This window comes from Vitis vinifera, chromosome 11 (genome assembly GCF_030704535.1).
Source record: "Vitis vinifera cultivar Pinot Noir 40024 chromosome 11, ASM3070453v1".
Classification (NCBI taxonomy): Eukaryota; Viridiplantae; Streptophyta; class Magnoliopsida; order Vitales; family Vitaceae; genus Vitis; species Vitis vinifera.
Genome location: NC_081815.1, coordinates 404,960 through 427,409, shown reverse-complemented (window position 1 = coordinate 427,409; position 22,450 = coordinate 404,960). Strand labels below are relative to the sequence as shown.

The following is a 22,450-nucleotide window of genomic DNA, read 5'->3' as shown; positions in this document are numbered from 1 at the left end:
CCAAATTTTATCATATATTTTCAACCCTTTAAATTTATATTTTAGTAACTACCAATTTCATATGGTAAACATCTTCAAAAGATTATTATTTCCAGAACCAAACATGGCATGGCTGATTACATTAACATAGGTGGTGCCCAACAAAACAACGATGTGCTGAAGCGTACAAACTGACATGGGGTGGGAATATTGGATTTGGTATCTCAAGATTCTCAACAACCAAAGCATATACCTCCCACTCCCGTGCCAACATTATAGGTTTATGGTTATTCTATCCCTGCGGCCCTGCCCTTATTAGTGTGGAATGAGTCAAATCAAGCTCATCCAGCGATTGGATTATCCGGGTCATCCACTATGTCAGCAATGGTCATGCGCTTCTTCTCCTTGCTCCAGAAGAGTTCTTGTAGATTATATGGGCCTACAGAGAAAGGAGGTCCATCCCAGAGAGCCTTAGCAAACTGCTCATGGATTCTCTCCGTTGGATGGAAAGAATCCCACCATATGTACTCATGTGGGTTCTCACATAACTGGTACTCAGTTACCTTCTTTGTTCCACCACAACTGAAGACGCCCCCATAGGGCCCTGCTCCACAGCATGCATTCACCCCATCCTTGAAATCTTCACAATTAAAACGCAAATTTGTCCTTAGTGTAAATGTAAAAAGTAAAAACTTATCAAGAAGTGGTTTATCACAAATAAATAAATATTGCTAAGTTATTCTCAAAACATAGCAGTTTTGTTGAATAGCATACTAAGACCTTTTGTTTTCTAATTTTACATAAAACAATAGTAATTTTTTTATGTAAAATGTAACAACTTTTTGATACTTATTTAAGAATATAAACACTTTTATAAACTGCTTATTAGTTGTCTACCTTTTATAGAAAAGTTATTTTACTTTATATATAAATAACTACTTTTTTTTATTTATAAAAATGTATTGAACCGTGAAAGTGTCATTTGAAAGTAATTTTAAGAACCCTTTGAACATTTTTAACACTTAAAAAATTTAATTATTTTAAGTGTTAAAAATATTATAAATATTTTTTAAAATCACTATCAAATGCATTCTAAGATTGTATTTATAAGTGTTTTTAAAAAGTATTTCTATAATTTTTAATACATAAATGATAAAAAATTTCAAGCATTATAAATATTAAAAGTGCTTTTTAGAATCACTACCAAACGAACTCCCAAAATGTGTTTGAAAGTGATTTTATGAAATGTTTTTATCATTTTTAATATTTGAATGATGAAAATTTTTAAGTATTAAAAATGTTAAAAACACTTCCTAAAATCATCATTAAAGCTATAAGTAATATATTTTAAAAGTGTTTCCAATGAAAGTAATATTAACAAAAACACTACAAATGAAAAGCATTTTTAACCGGAATCACTCCTAAACAGCTCTTAGTCGCGTACTTACCATACTTGGAGGGATTGTTTATTCTGTCATTAAGCCAATTATAGAAGTTGGATTTGGAGTACATGAACCCTTTCATCGTGTGTTCAAGGCTTCTGAGGACAGCAGACAAAGCATTATTATGTGCAAGTGCAAGAGCACAAGCCTCTTCCAAGCAGCCACCTTCACTGGCTTTGGGGTTCAGAGCCCTCAGGGCAGGTAAACAACCTAGTGGAGACAAGCTCAGGAAACCAAACTTCCTGCCTCCTTTTTCATATAAGACCTGAACAGAACAGGCACAAACACAAGTGTTCAGCAGGCATGATAACCTTTGGACTGAAGTTCTGTGATGACTCAGTCTCTCTCCCGTGTAGATATCGTCCGGTCCTTAGTACAAACTATAAACACGATAGAAAATAAAGGGCTTAATCACCTGAATTGCCTGAGTCAAGTTCCCGATCACCATCCCAACATAAGCTTCGGGATGGTATAACTCTCGCATTTTAGGACTTCCCAGATAGCCGCCCATATAATCATTGCTGCCAATGCTAATAAAATAGACAGCTTCTGACATCAGTTCCTTAGCCTCCTCATCTCCCAACTTCTCTGTTAATGATTTTTGCACCTCTTCAAAGTTCTTCAACTGTGTTTGAAGATCAATCACCTAATGCAGAAGATCAATCTGTAAATCTACCTTATCTCTATATAGATATTCACACGCAGAAAACCATTCCTTACCAAGCCCTGATTGGTTTCAGAAAGAATGCCAGCCCCACCAGAGGCAAAGTTGACGCCATTAATGAAATCAGCGGATGGTTGAAAAAATGGAGGAATCAATGGCAGATTAGCATACTCAGCTGTATCAACAGTAACAAAAAGAAGAAGCCAGTACGATTTAGGTAATGATTCTGAGAAAAACTACATAAACACAAGTGGGCTTTGTACCGATGAAATCAACGATTATTCGGCCTTCACAGAAGCGGCCAGTGGGGTGATCGAAGAAGCCATTCTGGCCATATGGCTTGTAGTCTGCTCTGTTTTCAGGGATGGTGTTGATGTAATTGTTGTTGCCGGGATCGACAGTTGAGTCTCCGAAGATGAAGAAGGCGCTGGTCTTCTCCGATGGCTGTCCCCATGCCCCAGCACAAAATACTGATGATATTATGGCTATGGAGGTGACCCAGTAGCCAAATTCTGAAATCAGGCTCGCCATTAATTAGGAAGATGAACCATTCTTGATATCTTCTCTGTACTCCTTATATAACTCCAAACTAGGGTTTTAGTTGGCGATCCCTCCAATGAAATGACACTATTTTCATTGTAATTGTCAGCGGGGAGGTCCCTCCTCGTTTGCAGCGATGTCTGTTATATATGAAATTTTCGAGGGAAATAAAATTATGACGTATTTGGAAATATCAGTTTTCTATTTTTAATAAATTCTCCCCACCTTACTGTGAACTCAATGAATAAAATGGGAGAAATGAAAAAGGTAGAGAAAAAGTATAGAATGTCTACTATGTAAATCTAATTTTCAAGAATACTTCTTAAAAATAAGTTTTTAATTTTTTAAAAAATTATATTTGAATACTTAAATATCAAAATATTTTTTTCTTCTATTATTCTTCAAAATAATATAATACAACGTATTCATGTTTTTAATTATTTTTTTAAAATTTTATCTAAAAATAAATGAAAACATCTTATATTTATTTTAGATTTGTTAAAGTTAAACAGGTTCGGAACTTGGTTGACATGTACCTTTCTTTAGGAAATAGAAATAAAACTATTTTTTGTAGTTTTTTTTTTTTTTTTTTTCATATTATAAGATAGTGAGGATTTTATTTTATTTTTTTCGAATATATTCTGACGGTTGTTTGTGTCCATGTCATGGAACATCCAACCGTGTTTTTAACTTTTGATAAAACGATGCGTTTTGGGTTGAAGAAGTAAAGACGCATCGTATTATATATAAGAAATATTTGGCAATCTTTGCAAGTGAGGGTATTTATGTAATTATCATATATAACTTCAGATAGCGGGGGATGGGTTCTCGAGGGGAATGGTAAGAGCCCTAGAGTGGGGAACCATAGAAATTATCATCAATGGCGTCGTCGAAGAGGAATCATAAAGAGAAGATAATTCGTCGAAAGTAAGTGAAATCTTCAAAATCGATCGGCATCAGTGACTTTGCGCCACTGTAAAGATGCTGATTTTTGCATCACTGTGAATGCTATAATTATTGGGAATTTTTTTTGCAGAGAAGAGAAACCAGAAGAACCGGAGCTACCGAAGTATAGGGATCGTGCAAAGGAGCGGAGAGAGGATCAAAATCCGGATTACGAACCAACTGAACTCGGCTCTTTTCATGCGGTTGCTCCTCCTGGCACCGTCGACCTTAGGTCATACATCTCCTCCCTCTGTTCTTCCTTTTATATATATATATATATTGTTGTCTATTGCATTCTATATAATATTTGTTGTTGTTCTTATAATTTTAATAGGTCAACTGACGCCAACAAGATATCCATCGAGCACAGCAAGTACCTCGGAGGTTCGTCCTTTTGTTTTCCCTTATTTGTTGAGCCGCTGAGGTTTTATTTATTTCTATTTGGTCTGTTTTTAGGGTTATTTCGGTGCAATTCCAATGCATTGTTCTTAAAATGTAGTGGATTCGTGGTCACTGTAGTCTAAACCATCGTGAAATGGAGCTCTTCTAATGATTCTCCATTAGTTTCCGGATATGAAGTGTTTTTTTGAGATACCAACTTAATTATTTTAATTGTTAACATTCTCTTTAGTGGAACCTACTGCCTTAAAGGGTGGCTGTGTTGATGATTTTGTGGGACTAGCCCCTTTTTTATTTTGGATGGATTGATATTGTTTAGGGGATGTGGAACACACGCATTTGGTCAAAGGCTTGGACTATGCTTTGCTTCATAAAGTGAGAAGTGAGATTGAAAAGAAACCGGAAGTTGGAGATGATGCTGATGGAAAGTCCAGGTAACGTAGTTTGGGTCAATGGTTCTAAACCTGTTAACATTTGTCCTTTATTATTCTGTTTCCTGTTTTTAATTTTGATGTAGCAAAGAAAATTGAACTGTTATTTCCTTTATGTTCTCTTGTTGTTTCTGAGAACCAAACTGAGCTTAGAGGATTTCTTTCTTAGATACGTGGAAGAAAAGCTCTGAATCATATTGCCTTTTTAGTTCTTTTAAAAATCTGAAAGAGGAGACAATGCATGCAAGATTAGCGAAGTTGTCATGTTCACATGAGAAAAGGAAGGGTCAACAAAGGGAACCCCTGAAGAGAAACTGATAGGGAAAGACATAATGCTCAATGCAACCCCAGTTACATGGTGAGCAAAACAAGCAACCCTAGGAAGGCATTAATCCAAACTGAAGACTCCAGAAGCAAATGCTCCTCTTGGCTAGAAAATCAATCGCAGGCTTCATGATATATCAAGTCAGAATAAAGGAAAATGGATAGGAAATTATTTTTTTTTGCAAGGAAATCTGCTTCCTCAGTAGTTGAATGATGGAATTATTCAAAGGAGCCAATGAAAGTGAAGGAACAACTCAGTGCCTCTTTGAGCTAGTGTTTTATGTCCATTAGTCATGTTCCAAATCACCTTCCTCTACTACTGATATGTTTGCAATAGCCGTTTAAATGTTTGATTCTCCTTTTGCTGTTAAAGTATCGTTATTGTTGTTATTATGTACAATATGTAACTCAAAAGAAATTATAGTGTACATTTCCTAACTGCAAAAGTTAATGTGTACTTGGCATATGGTAATTGTTATGTAAATCTGTTGTTTACTGACAGAGTATCCAATGAGGACCAGCCATTGTCATTTCGCACTGCAACTGCAAAGGTGATTTGATTTATTTAGAATTTGTACAACTATTGAATACAATTGTAATTTTATCTTATGAGCTTAAACAGTGAGAAGACTGTTAGCCCAGAGTTGTGCAAATGCTTTTTTTAGTGACCGTTTTACTTTCCTTTTCAGTCAGTGTATCAGTGGATTGTCAAGCCCCAAACTGTTGTCAAGTCAAACGAGATGTTCCTCCCTGGTAGAATGGCATTTATTTTTAGCATGGTAATATTTCTCTGTTTTCAATATGCTTATTTAATTAATTCCTTATTTAAGATGTTTATTCTTTGTTAGTGGTTATTGTCAATCCTGGACTTTTCTGGGAAGCCCAATAATTGTTCATCCAAATATGAACCCAATTAATTTGTGTTTCATTGCTGCTTGAGCATCTAAGGTGGTACACTATGAGCAGGAAAATACTTGTTTAACGCGCTTAAGCTGATTTTTTCTGTACCTTTTCAATTTAGCAAGACACAATTAATCTGAACTGCCTGTTATAAGTCAAAGAAATCTACTGCTACTTTTGTCTAAGTCTAATCTGTGTGGATAAAGCTTACATGGATAACCTAGTCACTACTGCCCAGAGGTTGAGCAGGCAGGCCAGGGCTTTGCCCAGCATGGTACCTCTTTTTTCAATGGTTTTACCTGCTCGATTGTTAATCTAAGTCCCATGGTCACCCTTTGTGAAATGTGCATGAATGATGAAGCTTCACAATGATTGGTGTGTGTGTAACGACCTGCACCCAACCGTGTAGATATCGTTCGCTTTGGGCCCAAAGGGGTCCTTATGGTTTTAAAACGCGTCTACAGAGCTAAGAAAAGTTCATACATATTTAGCACTAGAAACTTTTCCCCCCTATCCAATGTGGGATGTCACAAACACCCCCCTATATAGATACAACATCTTTGTTGTGTCCCACGAGATTGTGGAGCCAAACAAATAAACATCCTATATGAGGCCAAACAAACCCCCACACCGAGGTCGGATCGACTCAGATACAATTTGTAATGATCCCCACCCAACCGTGTAGATATTGTCCGCTTTGGACCCAAAAGGATTCTCACGGTTTTAAAACACGTCTACAGAGTTAAGAGGAGTCTATGCATGTATAGCGCTAGGAACTTTTCCTCCCTATCCAATATGAGATGTCACAGTGTGTGTGTATACATTTGTACCTAATTGGGACCATAAGGGAGGGGGGTGAATCATTGAACTTATTAGGAGAAACCTCTGGAGATCCTTAGCAAAATATTTCTGTTGGTGAGATAAGATTCTGTAAGATAAATGTGAGGACCGTTTGCACAGACACAATTATATTTTGCTGATGTAATTTATCTTCCAGGGATAACTATGTCTTGTATTGTTTAACTTGATGATTGTTGAAAACCGTGTCTTTAAATAATTCTTTAGACAAAATTTTCTGATGTTACAAACTCTTTTTTGCCTTATAGGAGGGTGGATTTTCTAGTGACATTCCAACGACCCTGCATAGAAGTAAAGCTGACTGTCCAGTGCCGGAGGTTAATATCTTCTTCTTCCCTTCCTAGTGCAGTTCTCTTTCCTTGAGTATTAGACAAGTGATCTAATTTTGTTGTTATTTGTTGTGCAGGAAATGGTTACTGTCGGCGTTGATGGTTCTGTGCTGGACCGAATTGCTAAAATCATGTCATATCTTCGCCTGGGATCATCTGGGAAGGTTCTCAAGAAGAAGAAGAAGGAGAGAGATGTCAAAGGTATTTGCTAAATGCCTCTCTTTATCTGAACTCACTGGACATTGTCATTTTGACATGTTATTTTGCTTTATGATTCTGTTATGAGCATAATAGTACCAAGATTCCCTTACTATTTTGGAAACAGTTGGATATTGAAAGGCATATGGTCCATGTAAAAAAAATTAAGCTGGCGCTGGCCTACACACAAAGGATGGGAATGTTATCCTTTGATTTGCATAAATATATAAGTAGTTAGCATCAAAACTGATATTCCTTCAAAATCCTGACAAGATTGACTATTTATTCAAGTTGTATTCTTTTTGGAATTGAATAGAAGTGTTTAATTATTCACAAGGCACTTGTTTTGTTCCATTTTCAGACTCACATGATTAATGAGATTTGTGGTGATGGTGATTCACTAATTCAGTATTTAATGAAAATTGTCAAGTCATATTACTTTTGGATAATGCTTTTTTTTTATTGTTTACCTAAAATTTGTACTCACAAAAGCAAAAGCAGGATTTAAAGCTGTCTTGATAAATTTTGCCTTTTCAGCTTGATGGGTGTTTGACAATCACATAATATTCGCAAAGTTTTTTTTTTCCAGAAATTCTCAAAGTAATTTTCCACGTTAATCAGCCTGCCCTAATTTTATGTGCAATGCCTTTTCTGATTCCTCAATGAATGAACAACAAATAATAAAACCAATCACTTTTAGGTTTATATCTTGATCATTTAGTTCAATAAAAATTACCGTGCTGTTTTGCCTTAGTACATAAGTTATGATCTGGACATGCCATTATCTGCCACCATATATGTATCTGCATGGTTATTTTCTGTTTATGTTTTTATAGTTCAGGAGGTTTATCTTTTTCTCATGGTTATTTTGTCTTGCAGGAAAGATATCAACTGTTGGTAATGAATTTGATGAAGAGAAGAAGCCATCAAAGCTTGATGGTGGAATGTCAAAGAATCAAACCGAAAGGGAAAGCCTGCCACCACCTTTACCTCCCAGGAAAAATTATGTTGATTCAAGAGAGAAACATGGTCCATCTGTTGCTAGATCTGAACAGGATGACATATTTGTTGGGGATGGTGTTGAATATGATATTCCCAGTAAAGACATGAGTCAGAGCCCTGTCTCCGAGGACATGGAGGAGTCTCCTCGAAACAAGGAAAGAATTTCCTATCTCAGTGAACCTGCTTATGGTCCAGTTCCGCCCTCTGAGCCTCAGGAATGGCAACAAACGGTTAGCTAATCTTTTAAGAAACATTCATCTTGACTCAAGCAAGATAAAATGAAGTAAAAGGAATGAAATCTTTGTTATAAATTTTAGAGATATTTAGTCAAAACTAATAGCCAGACTACCAATTTTATTAAAGAACAACAAAAATTAAACGGGCTACCTTTACTCCTTTGTCTTTGTTGAAAGGAGTTAATTCTTCCTTTTGAATTTTGTTTGGCCTGCTGGCTTCAGAATGGATATGATGCTATGCAAGCACAAGCATTGGCTGCTGGCTACCAGGGAGACTGGCAGGAGTACCAATATGCTGAGCAAATGGCTTATCCTGAACAATATCTCCAGCAGAACATGCAAACATATGATGTGCAGGCAGGTATGGGCATTCCTCAGGATCCACGCTTCATGACTCAAGAAGAGAAGGATCGGGGTTTGGGGTCCGTGTTCAAGCGGGATGATCAAAGGCTGCAGCAACTGAGGGAGAAAGATGCTCGAGAGAAGGATCCCAACTTCATATCAGAAAGTTACTCTGAATGCTATCCTGGGTATCAGGAGTACAACCGTGAGGTTGTGGACAGTGATGATGAAGATGACTTGTCAAAAATGGACATGGGTGGACGTGTAAGTGATCACTTTCTTTGAACAATCTGATTATCATGTTCTACTTTTATTAGAAAAATTCTTCTAGAATTTTCGTGTGACTTTATCATCATCCAAAATGAGACGAAAGCTTTATTGAATTTTTGGTGCTTAATGTGAACCAGCAGCTTCTTAATGTTAGTTTAACAATCGTAGAACCTTTATGTTATAAAAGCCAACTGATCCTGGAATATTACTAAAACACTTGTCCAACAGGCTAAGGGTCGTCTACATCGGTGGGACTTTGAAACAGAGGAGGAATGGGCAACATATAACGAGCAGAAGGAAGCAATGCCAAAAGCTGCATTCCAGTTTGGTGTGAAGATGCAAGATGGTAGAAAGACAAGAAAGCAAAACAAGGACCAGAAGCTCACCAACGAGCTCCACAAGATCAACAAGATACTTGCCAGAAAGAAAATGGAGAAGGGTGAGATGAATGATGATGGAGGCCGCTATGATGATGATTCACAACCTGGGAAGAAGCTTCGGATATGAAGCTTTTAGAAGAGTTGGTTGATGCAACTTTTGTACTATTTGTAGGATAATTTTTTTGTTGATCTGGAGCCTGTATTGCACTAAGTTTTTTAGGGCAAAGGAAAGTGAAGTTTGTCATAAATTCTTGCTAATGTAGTAATCGGTTTCCCTTTCTTCTTGTTGTGCATGTCTGTCTGCCCCTTCACAGAGAAGGGAGGAACAGTGTTGAATAAAATAAATGGGCAGGGACAAGCCGGATGTGGTGGATGGTTGTTTTTATTCTGGTTAGTGTAGGAGTTCGTTTTAGGCATTGGTAACAGGTGAGTGTGGCTGTAGAACGATTAGTTATCTGTGACTCTTTTAAAATGGAAAAACATTTTAACGAAAATCATTCTCAAAAATCAATTATTATTATTTCAAAGAATAATAGTGCTATTATAAAAGTTATATTAAGCATAAAGTATCCTTGTTTGTAAGATAAAATAAATATCTTATGGGAAGTAGTAATTTTAATTTTTTTTGAAGTCATAAATTTTTTGGGCTCTTTTTAGGAAGTGTTTTTCAAAAGCTTTTAAAAATGATTTTTTGATATTTTATAGAATCAAAATTTATTTAGGAATCTTAAATGTTCTTAAACGGTTATGTTTTTAAATGTATCTTAATATAATTTTTATCATTAATGTTTTACTTTTAATTATTTTTTTATTTGTATAATTATTTTTTTAAAATAATTTGGAGAAAACAATTGAATTTTGATTATTAAACTTGTTTTTATTTATTTTTTTATTTTGAATAATAAAAAATTATTCTAAAAAATAGTTATAACTTCCCTTTTTGAGTTGAGCGAGATAAATCAAAGACATAAATTTTAAAAGATATTATTGATATTATAAAAGTTAAATTTAAATATTAAACTTCTTGTAGAAGCCTAAATAATGTTTATAGAAGCTTCGAAAACCAATCCTAAAAAGGTCATATATATATAAGACTTTTTTTTATTTATTTTTTATTTTTTTATGGCTGTATAGCCTATATAGAAGTGAATCCAAAACGGGACTTTCTTGGCTTTACAGAAGTGAATCCAAAACGGGTGAGAAAAAGATGGTTGTGGGAGATGGATACGTAGGTGAAGGCTGAACATCAGCGACCAGCAGGGTCTTTACAACCACTTGCTATTCCTGAGTGGAAGTGGGAGCATATTACCATGGATTTTGTGATAGGATTGCCAAGAACCTTAGGGGGTAATAATGCTATTTGGGTGATTGTTGACCGGTTGACAAAGTCTGCTCACTTTTTGCCTATGAAAGTCAACTTTTCTTTAGATCGTTTAGCTTCTCTTTATGTGAAGGAGATTGTGAGAATGCATGGAGTACCAGTTTCTATAGTGTCTGACAGAGATCCTCGTTTCACTTCTAGATTCTGGCATAGTCTACAAAAAGCTTTGGGCACTAAGTTGAGTTTTAGTACTGCCTTCCATCCTCAAACTGATGGCCAATCAGAAAGGGTAATTCAAGTTTTGGAAGACTTGTTGAGAGCTTGTATTTTGGACCTGCAAGGTAATTGGGATGATCATTTACCTTTAGTAGAGTTTGCCTATAACAATAGTTTTCAAGCTAGCATTGGGATGACACCTTTTGAGGCATTGTATGGTAGGAAATGTCGATCTCCTATCTGTTGGAATGATGTTGGAGAAAGGAAATTTTTGGGACCTGAACTTGTGCAGTTGACTGTTGAAAAAGTTGCTTTGATTAAAGAAAGATTAAAAGCAGCTCAAAGTAGACATAAGAGTTATGCTGATCAGCGTAGGCGAGATTTGGAGTTTGAGGTGGGTGATCATGTGTTCTTGAAAGTTTCACCTATGAAGTCTGTGATGAGATTTGGGAGAAAAGGAAAACTTAGTCCTCGTTTTGTGGGTCCGTTTGAAATATTAGAAAGAGTAGGCACTTTGGCATATAAAGTAGCCTTGCCCCCAAGCCTGTCTAAGGTTCATAATGTTTTCCATGTTTCAACCTTGAGGAAGTATATTTATGATCCCTCTCATGTTGTGGAGTTGGAGCCTATTCAAATTTTTGAGGACTTGACCTATGAAGAGGTACCCGTTCAAATTGTGGATGAGATGGATAAGGTACTACGACATGCTGTTGTCAAGTTGGTAAAGGTCCAGTGGAGCAATCATAGTATCCGAGAGGCCACTTGGGAGTTAGAAAAAGAGATGAGAGAAAAACATCCTCAATTATTTCAAGACTCAGGTATGTCAAGTTTAGAGGACTAAACTTTTGTTAAGGAGGGGAGGATGTAACACCCAAACATTTTCTCTTAAGGGTAATTTAGGAAATTGTTATTAATAATTAAATTAATTGATTAATTAATTTAATAAAGTGGAAGAGGGGTAAAAGTGTAATTTTACGAATAACTACCCTAGGTATAAATTAGAAATTTTATTCTTTCCCTTCTTTTCTGAATAGAGTTCCTGTTCGCAGAATTCCAGAGAACGTAAAGTTGGAGTCAGATTTCAGGGTTGAAGAACAGATCTCTATAGGTAAGATTCTAACCCCTAGTTTAATATTTTAGATTTATTGATTAATTTCAAACACATTAGATATATTTTTTTGGAAAACCCCAAATCTAGATTAGGGTTAGATTTTTTTTTTTTTTAATTCGTTTTAATATCAAATAGTGAAAATATAAGATTTTGATTTTAGTATTGGAATTTGGGAGATCTTAAGTTTTATTAGAAAAAAAAAAAAAATTCCTTGGAAGGTTTTGATTTTAGGCTAGGGTTAATTTTATATAAAAATAAATAAATAAATATATTGTTATTTGTGGTTGAAGAGATTAGAAAATGTTAAAAAAAAAAAAAACAGAAAAAAAAAAAAAGAAAGGGAGAACGCGTGTGCACAGCACTGGAAGGAAGGAAGGAAAAAATAAAAAATAAAAAAATGGGGGACGTGTACTGTGCTGGAAGGAGCCTTTATATATATATATATATATATATAAAGCATGACGATGGCAATGAAAGGAAAGAAAAAAAAAAAAAAAAACTAAACTTGCGTTTTTTTTTTGTTTGGTTTGGTGTACCCGACACATGAGCCTTTTTATATATATATATATAATAAAGCATGATAATGGAAATGAAAAAAAAAAAAAAAAGTTATTTTTTTTGGTTTGGTTTGGTGTACCCGAGACATTGAGTGGTTTTTGAATTGATTAATTAAACTAATAATATTTAGTTTTAGATTTATAATTAAGATAATAGTAATAATAGATTTAGCAAAATATATATATATAGAGTTTTATAATGAAATAAAATTGTAATTTAATTAAATTAGTAGTGTGTTATTAGAAATAAATTGGGAATTTATTAGTTTTATTTAAATAAGGAATAGATTAGTTAAATTATAGATAAATAGTAATAATTGTTTCTCTTATATTATATTAGGTGAAAAGTAAATTATATTTTTTTTCAGAATTATTCTTCTCCCAAGCTTTCAAGGACTTCTTTTGAGGTAAGGGAAGTTAATGCAATATTTATAAAATTAAATTATTTTATATGTTATTTTGAATTGTGGAAAAGAAAATGATATTTTGTTACCATGCATGGATCAAATTGTTTTGCACTAAATGTTATGTTGGAATACTTTGTTTTATTTATGACACAAAATATGGAGATATTATGTTATGTAAATTTGAATACTTGAACAAAAACATCACTCTGGTTTATTTGGCCATTGTCAACGGGATATAATAGTTGACTATTCGGCCCTGTCAACGGGATATAATAGTTGACCTTTACATTTCATGGTGGGAATGTAATTGATTTGGACCCCAGCCTCTAGGGGTTTGGTTAGAGGTTACTAGTACTAGTAGTGTTTGGTTCCGTCCACCAGGAACAATTTGAGGCTAGCCACCCATTTGAAAAGTCCCACCTAACTGGGCATTTGATATTTGATAACCAGAGTAATTAAAAAAAAATAAAATTGAATGGATTTGATTGAATCTTATGTGAAAGTGTTTGAATTTGATATGAAATTGGTTGGTTGAATTTTGAATATATTGGTATTTTTGAAACTCTGATATTTGATGAGAAAAAAAAAATGATATCTCCTATTTGAAATGAAAATATTTGATCCATGAATTGCATTAATATTCCTTATTGGGCTGTGAGCTCATTCCCAATTGTTGAAAATTTTTCAAGTACTCTTAGTTCGGGTGAGGAGTGATGGCTAGGCTGAGGAATGGTCATCATTAGGATTTGACTTAGGATTTTACGTTGGATTTTGTTTAACTATTAGTTATGTTCATTTGGATCATTTGATATTTGAAAGTTATTTGGAAATTGAATTTTGAGGATTTTAGATTTTGTTCCGCTACTCTGAACAGGTATTTGGTAATTGGTAACATCCAGTTACAATATGATTGTTTGGGTCAGATTATACTTTAAGCCTTCGGGTTTGAGGTGTGAAATGACCGTCACGCCCTTGGAGTGGGTCTTGGGGCGTGACAGAGTGGTATCAGAGCCGATCCCTGACCCCGGTGTGGGGGTTTGTTTGGCTTTGTCTATTTGGCCCCGCAATCTCGTGGGACACAACGAGGACGTTGTGTCTGCATGGGGGGTATTTGTGATGTCCCACATCGGATAGGGGAGGAAGTTCCTGGCGCTATATATGTAGAGGCTCCTCTTAACCAAGTAGACGCGTTTTAAAACCGTGAGAGCCCCCTTGGGCCCAAAGCGGACAATATCTATATGGTTGGGTGCGGGTCGTTACAAATGGTATCAGAGCCGATCCCTGACCCCGGTGTGGGGGTTTGTTTGGCTTTGTCTATTTGGCCCCGCAATCCCATGGGACACAACGAGGACGTTGTGTCTGCATGGGGGGGTATTTGTGATGTCCCACATCGGATAGGGGAGGAAGTTCCTGGCGCTATATATGTAGAGGCTCCTCTTAACCAAGTAGACGCATTTTAAAGCCGTGAGGGCCCTCTTGGGCCCAAAGTGGACAATATCTACATGGTTGGGTGTGAGTCGTTACAAATGGTATCAGAGCCGATCCCTGACCCCGGTGTGGGGGTTTGTTTGGATTTGTCTATTTGGCCCCGCAATCCCATGGGACACAACGAGGACGTTGTGTCTGCATGGGGGGTATTTGTGATGTCCCACATCGGATAGGGGAGGAAGTTCCTGGCGCTATATATGTAGAGGCTCCTCTTAACCAAGTAGACGCGTTTTAAAACCGTGAGAGCCTCCTTGGGCCCAAAGCGGACAATATCTATATGGTTGGGTGCGGGTCGTTACAGTAACAGTGCAAGTTGAGCGGCGTTGGCGGGAGGGGAAGTAAAACTGTAACAAACAACCGTGTAGAAAGATCGGCCCGTAGGGAAGAAGTGGCCCATGGGCCCCAAGAGCCTATAAAGTTGGCTGCTTGTTTGTTACCTTGGGTTTTGTTCAACTGGAGCGTGCGTGAGGGTGTAGGAGATTGGAATTTGGAAGTTACCTTCATCCTCCTCTTCCCGTCTCCGTCTCGACTCAACCTCCTTTTCTCAATCGAAAACCTAAGCTAATCCCTCAGGTAGAGAAGGCAGGGCGATTGAAGTTATCTTGAAATCATTTGCAGGATTCACTATTTTATATTTGAGGTAGGCTACTTGTTTCCCCTTTTCATTCTTTCTTCTTAATTTTCTCTTCTTTTCTTTTATTTTGCTGTTTTGCCCTAATGAGAAAGAGAGGGTGAGTAACAAGGTAATTGCTTTAAAAACCCTAATACCAAGCCGGGCCATGAACTTTTGATGTGTAATTATGTATCGCTAATTAATTCTCGTGGATGCTCGGAAAATACCCCCCTTGCGCCTTTTTATTTTTATTTTTATTTTTAATTGTTCTTTTCCATTTTTTTTAAATCTCCTATATGATTGGATCAATTTAGCACTTGATTTACTGGATCTCGATTGAGTATGCTAGTTTTGTTTTCTTGTTGGTTATTGTTTCGGAGCTAGTTTCCTTTGGAATTGTGTTTCTGTGGCTGCCTATTTGCTCTGCCTGTTGATTGATTTGTTGGGTTGAAACTGCAGTAGGATAATCCTTTATTGGAATTTATCACACGCATGGCTACGTCCCAGGGGAAAGTTTCATATTCTTCCCTTTCTAAGCTAGAGAAGGGAAATACCAACTTGTACTATGATGATGACTTCAGTGATTCTGTCTGGGCTATGCCCCAGGGCTCAAGGTCCTCCAAACAAGATTACTCCTACCAATACCCCCTCCAGTCCGAGGATTTTGTTGATGAGGAATGCGATTCAATTGAGGAGCCTTGTAACTCTACGCAGCAATATGGTATGCCTCCTGAGGTGAACTTGAAAAATGTTTTGGGTGGGATATTTGCAATTTTGACTGGGCGGAATAAAGGCATCGGTGATGCAGGAAGCCAGCAGTCCCCCACTTCAAATGTTTCATTTCTTGGGTCCGGAAAGAATGGAGATAGTTTCTTGCATCCTTCGGTTTACATACCTAGTGCCCCACCACTTCTGGAGCCAAGTGGGATTAACTATAGTGCTTACAAGGAAGTTTTGGATGCTGAACCCCCAGAATGGGTTCCCGACAGTTCTACCACAGTTTGCATGCAGTGCACTGCCCCCTTCACAGCTCTTACACGTGGAAGACATCATTGTCGGTTTTGTGGGGGGATATTCTGCAGAGCATGCACTAAAGGAAGGTCTTTGCTGCCCGTTAAGTTCAGAGAGAGGAATCCACAAAGGGTGTGTGATGCCTGCTATGATAGGCTTGATCCTCTACAGAATATTCTAATTAATAGCATTAGCAATGCTGCACAAGTTGCAAAGCATGATGTGATGGACTGGACATGTACACGAGGATGGCTGAATCTTCCAGTTGGTTTGTCCATGGAACATGAGATATACAAGTCAGCTAATACATTGAGGAGCTACTACCAGGTGTGATTTTTAGCATTTAAAAAAAGTCATATTTGCACAAGTGATTGGTTCTACCACTTTGAAATTAACACCAAAATGTCCTTTTCTGCAATCTCAAGGGTCATGATGTAATAAAAAGTTCACATCTAAGTTGTCAATTGCATTCTGTATGCAAGAATTATATTGCTAAGATAAAAGGGTGGCTTGAACTCCAGGCCTTCCATACTGAGGTCACTTGGGAAGCTACCCAGGATGCCAGCAGATCAGCACATCTATGACATACCTATTTTATTTATACCATATTCCAATATGGATATCTTTTCAAATTCTTACAATGTAATCATTATTTAATTTGACAGGTTGCTAGATTGAACCCTGAGAGGTCCATTCCCTTAGCAGTTCTGAAAGGAGCCAGAGGCTTGGCTATTATAACAGTTGCTAAAGCTGGCATGCTAGTTTCTTACAAACTTGGCACTGGTTTGGTTGTTGCCCGAAGGTCAGATGGATCATGGTCTGCACCATCTGCCATATTCTCTGTCGGTTTAGGATGGGGTGCTCAGGTAAACATACCATCTGTTATGGTTCTTCCATTTTATGGTGCCAGTCAGTGTTACCATAGTTATATGTTTTTTTCTTGAGAAACTAGAATCAGTTTTGTTCTCAGTCTTAAAGAAAGAGGAAACTATAGAAGAAAAGTAGAACAGTTTTAGGATATGCATGTGCTTCAAAGAACTGTGGAGATCAAAAGGATAGTGCACTAAAATTCTCTTTTGAGGGGAAATTTGTTTTTCCTTTCTCAAGGTGTAGGTTAATTTTGGAGTGATGATGAAGATATTCTAGCAGTTTGTGAGGGTTTTGAAAAGTCTATGGGAAGATCCATGATTGCAAATTCCCAACCAATGTGAAAACTGTCATCCTAAATTTAGTCATCCTGTTCTTGTTGATGGAATATTTTGGTATCTATCTTTAACCACCACACAGAACTTTAGCAGTTTTCTGACTTACTTGTAGCTAATGCATGAAGGACAGTACACATCTGGTGTTTCTCATTTTAGTAGAGCTATTTGAGGGGAACACTGGGGAGGAAAATAGTAGTAGTGGGCTAAGGGTCAGAATCTCAAGGGACATTCAATGAATCAGGGAGATTCTTGGGAGTGAGCTAAGGATTTTTGTACTGCTTCAACTGTGGTCATCTGGGCCTTGTAATGCTAAGGTCAATAAATAGGTCTTGTTGTGTGGAGGTTCCCAAGGCTGGAACCCTGTATGGATAGCACTTGAGTGACTCAAGCATCACCTGAGGAGTGGGTGTCAATGCCAAAATCCCACCATCCCTTGGCATTGTGCAATGCTCCTTGGCTTTCCCCTGGAATTATAACTGATGGTATGTGTCTTTAGAATCAAAAGATCAGATGGCCTCACCTTGAACTAATGTGTCATCCACCAATGGTCACGAAGTAGTTTTTGATAGGAAGGGTGATGTGAATACATTCTGTCAACAGCTTGATTTTTCCATGCTAATTTGGTCTTGCTGTGTCTTCAAATTCTCCATATGGTCACAGATGTTCTTTGTGCTGATCCTTCTGTATTTTCTGTTCTAATTGATGATCTTCTATTTCCTTCCTTCCCACAGATTGGGGGTGAGCTCATGGACTTCATAATTGTGCTTCATGGTTCCAAAGCTGTGAAGACATTTTGTAGTCGCATGCATTTTTCTCTTGGTGCTGGTTGCAGTGCTGCTGCAGGACCTGTAGGAAGAGTGTTGGAAGCAGATCTCCGAGCTGGAGATAGAGGTTCTGGCATGTGTTATACATACAGTTGTAGCAAAGGTATTGTATCCTGGAGATCTATATATATATATATATTCATACTTGAATGCTTTGTATTTGGGGAGTTTCAAGTTTTGGGGAGTAGTAGCTGATGACCGATTTTGTTGGGAGGGGAACAGGTGCATTTGTTGGAGTGTCATTGGAAGGGAACATTGTTGCAACAAGGATGGATACAAACCTACGGTTCTATGGTGATCCTTACCTCACCACAGCCGACATTCTACTTGGGACAGTGGACAGACCAAAGGCTGCTGAGCCCTTGTATACTGCCCTTAAAGACCTCTACTCCAAACTGCAGCATTAGACTCAGCTCCCTTTGCATATACCATCTCCTTGCTGCCCTTGGAAGTTTCCTTGATTCTTGAATATATCTCCATGGATGAACTGGCTGGTGTGAGTCTGTTAAGAATCAAGGGGGTTCTTGATTCTCATGAAATCAATTCCTTGGCCTTGATGTGAAATTATAAAATCCCTCGGCCACCTTGGTTTATATTTTATGTTTCACAAAGGAAAAATAGGATGCACACCACAGACAGCTCTTAAGTATAAATCTATTTCTTCTTTTATTCTGTGTCATGGTATGTAGTGGAGACTGGAGACTGGCTGACTGCACCGTGGATATGTGAATTGAAAGTGTTACATATACCTGTATATAAACTAATGGTGTACATGTTTTTATTTGACTTATGAATGGTGGATCATTTAGAGCTTAAAATATTCTGCTGCCTAGATGGGGTTTCTGTAGCATTACTTGTAGGCTTCTCCCATCCACTTTAACAATTGCCTACTACGGCTTTAAATGATTTTCCTTCCATTATTTCTTTACATATTTTTTATCTTCTTCAAAACCGTTTGTCTTTATCTACTTGATTTAGTTAAAATGCAAAAATCAAGGTATTACTTGTTCTAGAAAAACTTAAATTTAGTTTAAATACAAAAATGAGAGTATTCCTTTTAGATTTTCCAAAATGAGAATGAAATAAATTTACCTAGGAGGCATTACTTTGTTTGAAAAGATGATTCATTCACTTTCTAATTCTAGTTTGATATAAAATAACTGTCTTTTTTCTGGGTTTTGTTGTTGTCACAGAGCTTTATAACTATAGTCTATTGGGTCACATAAAGGATCCCAGAGACCCACCAAATTATGAAATGGGTTGTTTTGGGGTTTTTTTATTTTTAATAAAAATATAAAATCTAAGGCTTTGACCACCTAAAAAAAATTCAAAATGTCATGGATAACAAGTACTAGTTTTGCTTTTATGGATTTTTTTTTTAAAGGAATTATTTTTGCACAAAACTGTCATCTATATCCCCGCATTTTCTGGTAATATATAGATAAACGAATTCGAAAAGTAAGATAAAGGGATATGCATTGAACGTCGGGAACTGCGGTCGACTCTCTTTCCCCAATAGTGGAAATAGCAGAGACGATGGAGGCGATGAAGCTGGAGAGACCTGTAGTTGAGATAGTGGATATGGAGGAAGAAGATGCTGAAGAACAAGTGTCGTTGTTTTTGACACCCATATCTTGCAGGGGAGGCACCAGGAACACTGCAATCTCCGTCGAGCAATACTCTGCTGACAAAGAACTCTATCTCTCCATCAAAGCTTCTCTCCTTCAACCCCAAACCCCTCTCATCCACCTCGACAACGACGATGATGATGATGATCTGCAAATTCTGGGCATAAACCCCCCCACAACCCCACATGCATTCTCCACGAGAAAACCCTTTACTTTTCCTTCTGTTACTGAAACAGGGCAGCCCTCCAATTCCAAACCAGACCCTCCTCCAACCTTCGTTTGTGAAATCTGCATTGACCCCAAACCCCTAAACCACTCCTTCAGCATCAAGGGCTGCCCCCACTCTTACTGCTCCGACTGCATGACCAAATACGTGGCCTCTAAACTTCAAGACAACGTTTCCCGGATTTCTTGCCCCGCACCCAACTGCACCGGAGTGCTAGAGCCCCAGCAGTGTCGTCCCATCCTCCCATCCCATGTGTTTGATCGCTGGGGAAATGCTTTATGCGAGGCTCTCATTCTTGGGTCTCAAAAATTCTACTGTCCTTACAAGGATTGTTCTGCTCTGTTAATCAGAGATGAAGGAGAGGTCATTAAAGAGTCTGAGTGCCCCAATTGTAGGAGGCTCTTCTGCGCCCAGTGTGAGGTTCCTTGGCATTCTGGGATTGATTGTGGGGAGTTTCAGAAATTGAACAAGGATGAAAGAGGGAGAGAGGACATTTTGATGATGAATCTTGCCAAGACCAATAACTGGAAGAGGTGCCCCAAGTGCAAGTTCTACGTTGAGAAATCATTTGGTTGCATGTATATCAGGTGCAGGTGAGGGCATTGTCCTTTCTTCTTCTTCCCATTGCCTCTCATCTGTATTTGTGTGGATTTGTTGTTTTTAGTTACTTTATTATACTACTTGCTTACTCATTTTTTATTGGCCTTCTTTGTTCTTACCGTATATCTTGTTATTAATTAACAAAAGTACAAAACTGAAATGGGCAGTGGCCTCTTCCAATTGTTTATCCTTTTCTAGAAGAATCAATCACACCCCAGGAAGAGAATAGTATCACTCTGTTTATTAATACTGAAAGTGATTTCTTTGCAGCACTTCAAGAATTTTCCATGTCATGGTGCCCCGCTTAAAATATTTTTGAAAACTGACATCATTTGCTCTCTCTCTCTCTCTCTCTCTCTCTCTCTCTCCTAACATTATTATACCATAAGATAACTAGATTTCATCTGCCAGATAACATATTTGTTGTCTTAAAGCATGAACATGGGCTTTGACATTAAGCTTTTACTGCTCAGTTATATTCACTTTATATCCTTGCCTATGAAATGCAACCCCTTAAGAGCATTGCTCCCTGCTCCCATTTAAATAAACAAACAATCTCTTCTACAAACGAAAAAGAGCAAAAAATATCATGATGGATTGTACCTTTCCATAATTTCTTCTATCTGTTTGTTGTAAGATGAATGTGATCAAAGGTTCCAGAGCTTCTAGTCTGTGAGTTAGCTACAGATGATGATAACTTGTGTTACTTCAAATGGTTGTGTTCATCATCCAAGAACGATCTGAATGATTTTATCTTTTTAAAATTCATAGTCGTTCAACATATTTTATTGGTGCTGAAACATCATTATTCAACATGGTACACATAATTCTCAAGATTCATCAGACATGTATCATAAATGAATCTCTGCTGATGATTAATATGGCTATACTGTGATTCAAATAATGCCATGTTATCATCACCACGACTTGCTTTTACAACTGTCCTTCCAAATCTAGTTTTGCTGGGGACATTGCACTGCCAATGCTTTCCTTAAGCATGTTCTTCAACTGCTCTTGTGCCCTCTAAACTTTTGCCAAATCCTTATCAACAGCTTGAGGATGAACTTTCGAAATTTGAGAGGAAGTTTGATACTGTGTGTGATTGTTGGTGTTTTATATTCACGAATAACCTCCCTTTTGCAATGTGACTTCTGTGATCTGAATTCAAGTGTATAACCTAAAAAAATCCTAGGTATCATATTGAAGTCTTCTAAGCTGGTGATGATCCCTTCTGCTGCATTTATTGAACACCCAATGCTGTATGATTTATCATGGTTATTACTCTTCTTGACTAATCACAGGTGTGGATTTGCTTTCTGTTACAACTGTGGAGCTCCCTCATCTACCATCTCCCATATATGTCCCCATTGTCGGCATTAATTCTTGGTAGATATTTTCTGATTGCTTGGTATAAGTTTGATGTAGAAAGTCTTTTTGTATAGTTTGATATAACAATTAGAAACACCATTGCAAGCAGTATCAACTCATATTTTAAAATCAAACTTGGATTTTAGAATCCTCATGGAGGGCTTTTTGCATCATGATTTTTCAACTAGATTTTGTTGATTGTTGAGATGAAAGCTGATTATGAGTTCGCATGTGGGCACTACTAGTTTTGGGGATAAAGTCTCATTTGAACATCTGTCTTGGTAGGATTCAGAGAGGGGAAAAATGGAGAAGGGGGGTGATACAATTTCTGCTGTGTTGGGATGGATAGATGTAGAAAGCCTTTAATGATGAAGATGGACTAAGCTACTAGAATTCTCCTAGTGGTTTGGAAAAAGGGTAATGAAAAGAGATTTGTGACTCCTATGCCCCAAAGACAAAACAGGAAGCCCAACTCTTGATATAAGCTTTTTAAATCAAAATTTTTTCCTGAAATCTAATTCACATCCAATCAATTTACCAGCCATGGATGCAAATCTGGTTCCTTCACTTGTTTCTTTCTTCTTATTTTCTAGTGTGAGATATCATACATGGAAGGGATTCATGGTCTCTATTTGC

General features: G+C 37.2%; 4 protein-coding genes across 4 annotated transcripts; 3 read left to right on the top strand and 1 right to left on the bottom strand.

Moving 5' to 3' along the window:
• Positions 1-63: 63 nt before the first annotated feature.
• Positions 64-2,745, bottom strand: LOC100247462 (GDSL esterase/lipase 5). The gene is made up of 5 exons (XM_002277346.4): positions 2,349-2,745; positions 2,142-2,260; positions 1,837-2,067; positions 1,428-1,686; positions 64-619 (listed from the first exon to the last, which is right to left on the bottom strand). Exons 1-5 carry the CDS (start codon positions 2,614-2,616, stop codon positions 321-323), a joined length of 1,176 nt encoding a protein of 391 aa, XP_002277382.1. The 5' UTR covers positions 2,617-2,745; the 3' UTR covers positions 64-320.
• A 652-nt stretch (positions 2,746-3,397) lies between these two features.
• On the top strand, positions 3,398-9,518 carry LOC100264670 (suppressor of mec-8 and unc-52 protein homolog 2). The gene is made up of 11 exons (XM_002274540.5): positions 3,398-3,552; positions 3,662-3,802; positions 3,905-3,954; positions 4,289-4,403; positions 5,227-5,275; positions 5,414-5,503; positions 6,731-6,799; positions 6,889-7,012; positions 7,889-8,241; positions 8,470-8,853; positions 9,088-9,518. The coding sequence occupies exons 1-11, from the start codon at positions 3,506-3,508 to the stop codon at positions 9,364-9,366; spliced, it is 1,701 nt and encodes a 566-aa protein (XP_002274576.1). The 5' UTR covers positions 3,398-3,505; the 3' UTR covers positions 9,367-9,518.
• A 5,240-nt stretch (positions 9,519-14,758) lies between these two features.
• LOC100242383 (uncharacterized) lies at positions 14,759-18,810 on the top strand. The gene is made up of 5 exons (XM_002274155.4): positions 14,759-14,979; positions 15,412-16,290; positions 16,629-16,829; positions 17,900-18,095; positions 18,215-18,810. The coding sequence occupies exons 2-5, from the start codon at positions 15,445-15,447 to the stop codon at positions 18,397-18,399; spliced, it is 1,428 nt and encodes a 475-aa protein (XP_002274191.1). The 5' UTR covers positions 14,759-14,979; positions 15,412-15,444; the 3' UTR covers positions 18,400-18,810.
• A 562-nt stretch (positions 18,811-19,372) lies between these two features.
• On the top strand, positions 19,373-21,987 carry LOC100252570 (E3 ubiquitin-protein ligase RSL1). Its single transcript, XM_010657780.3, has 2 exons — positions 19,373-20,439; positions 21,748-21,987. The coding sequence occupies exons 1-2, from the start codon at positions 19,529-19,531 to the stop codon at positions 21,824-21,826; spliced, it is 990 nt and encodes a 329-aa protein (XP_010656082.1). The 5' UTR covers positions 19,373-19,528; the 3' UTR covers positions 21,827-21,987.
• Positions 21,988-22,450: the final 463 nt, after the last annotated feature.

Bases quoted from the DNA above. Each gene is read 5' to 3' on its own strand.
- LOC100247462 (XM_002277346.4), bottom strand. From the start codon at position 2,616: ATGGCGAGCCTGATTTCAGAATTTGGCTACTGGGTCACCTCCATAGCC. The intron at 2,068-2,141 runs GTAAGGAATGGT...CTTCTGCATTAG, and splicing joins CTGAAACCAATCAGGGCTTG to GTGATTGATCTTCAAACACA. The intron at 620-1,427 runs GTAAGTACGCGA...TTAATTGTGAAG, and splicing joins AAACAATCCCTCCAAGTATG to ATTTCAAGGATGGGGTGAAT.
- LOC100264670 (XM_002274540.5), top strand. From the start codon at position 3,506: ATGGCGTCGTCGAAGAGGAATCATAAAGAGAAGATAATTCGTCGAAA. The intron at 6,800-6,888 runs GTTAATATCTTC...TTTGTTGTGCAG, and splicing joins CTGACTGTCCAGTGCCGGAG to GAAATGGTTACTGTCGGCGT. The intron at 8,854-9,087 runs GTAAGTGATCAC...CTTGTCCAACAG, and splicing joins AAATGGACATGGGTGGACGT to GCTAAGGGTCGTCTACATCG.
- LOC100242383 (XM_002274155.4), top strand. From the start codon at position 15,445: ATGGCTACGTCCCAGGGGAAAGTTTCATATTCTTCCCTTTCTAAGCTA. The intron at 16,291-16,628 runs GTGTGATTTTTA...TTAATTTGACAG, and splicing joins CATTGAGGAGCTACTACCAG to GTTGCTAGATTGAACCCTGA. The intron at 16,830-17,899 runs GTAAACATACCA...TCCTTCCCACAG, and splicing joins GTTTAGGATGGGGTGCTCAG to ATTGGGGGTGAGCTCATGGA.
- LOC100252570 (XM_010657780.3), top strand. From the start codon at position 19,529: ATGGAGGCGATGAAGCTGGAGAGACCTGTAGTTGAGATAGTGGATATG. The intron at 20,440-21,747 runs GTGAGGGCATTG...GACTAATCACAG, and splicing joins TGCATGTATATCAGGTGCAG to GTGTGGATTTGCTTTCTGTT.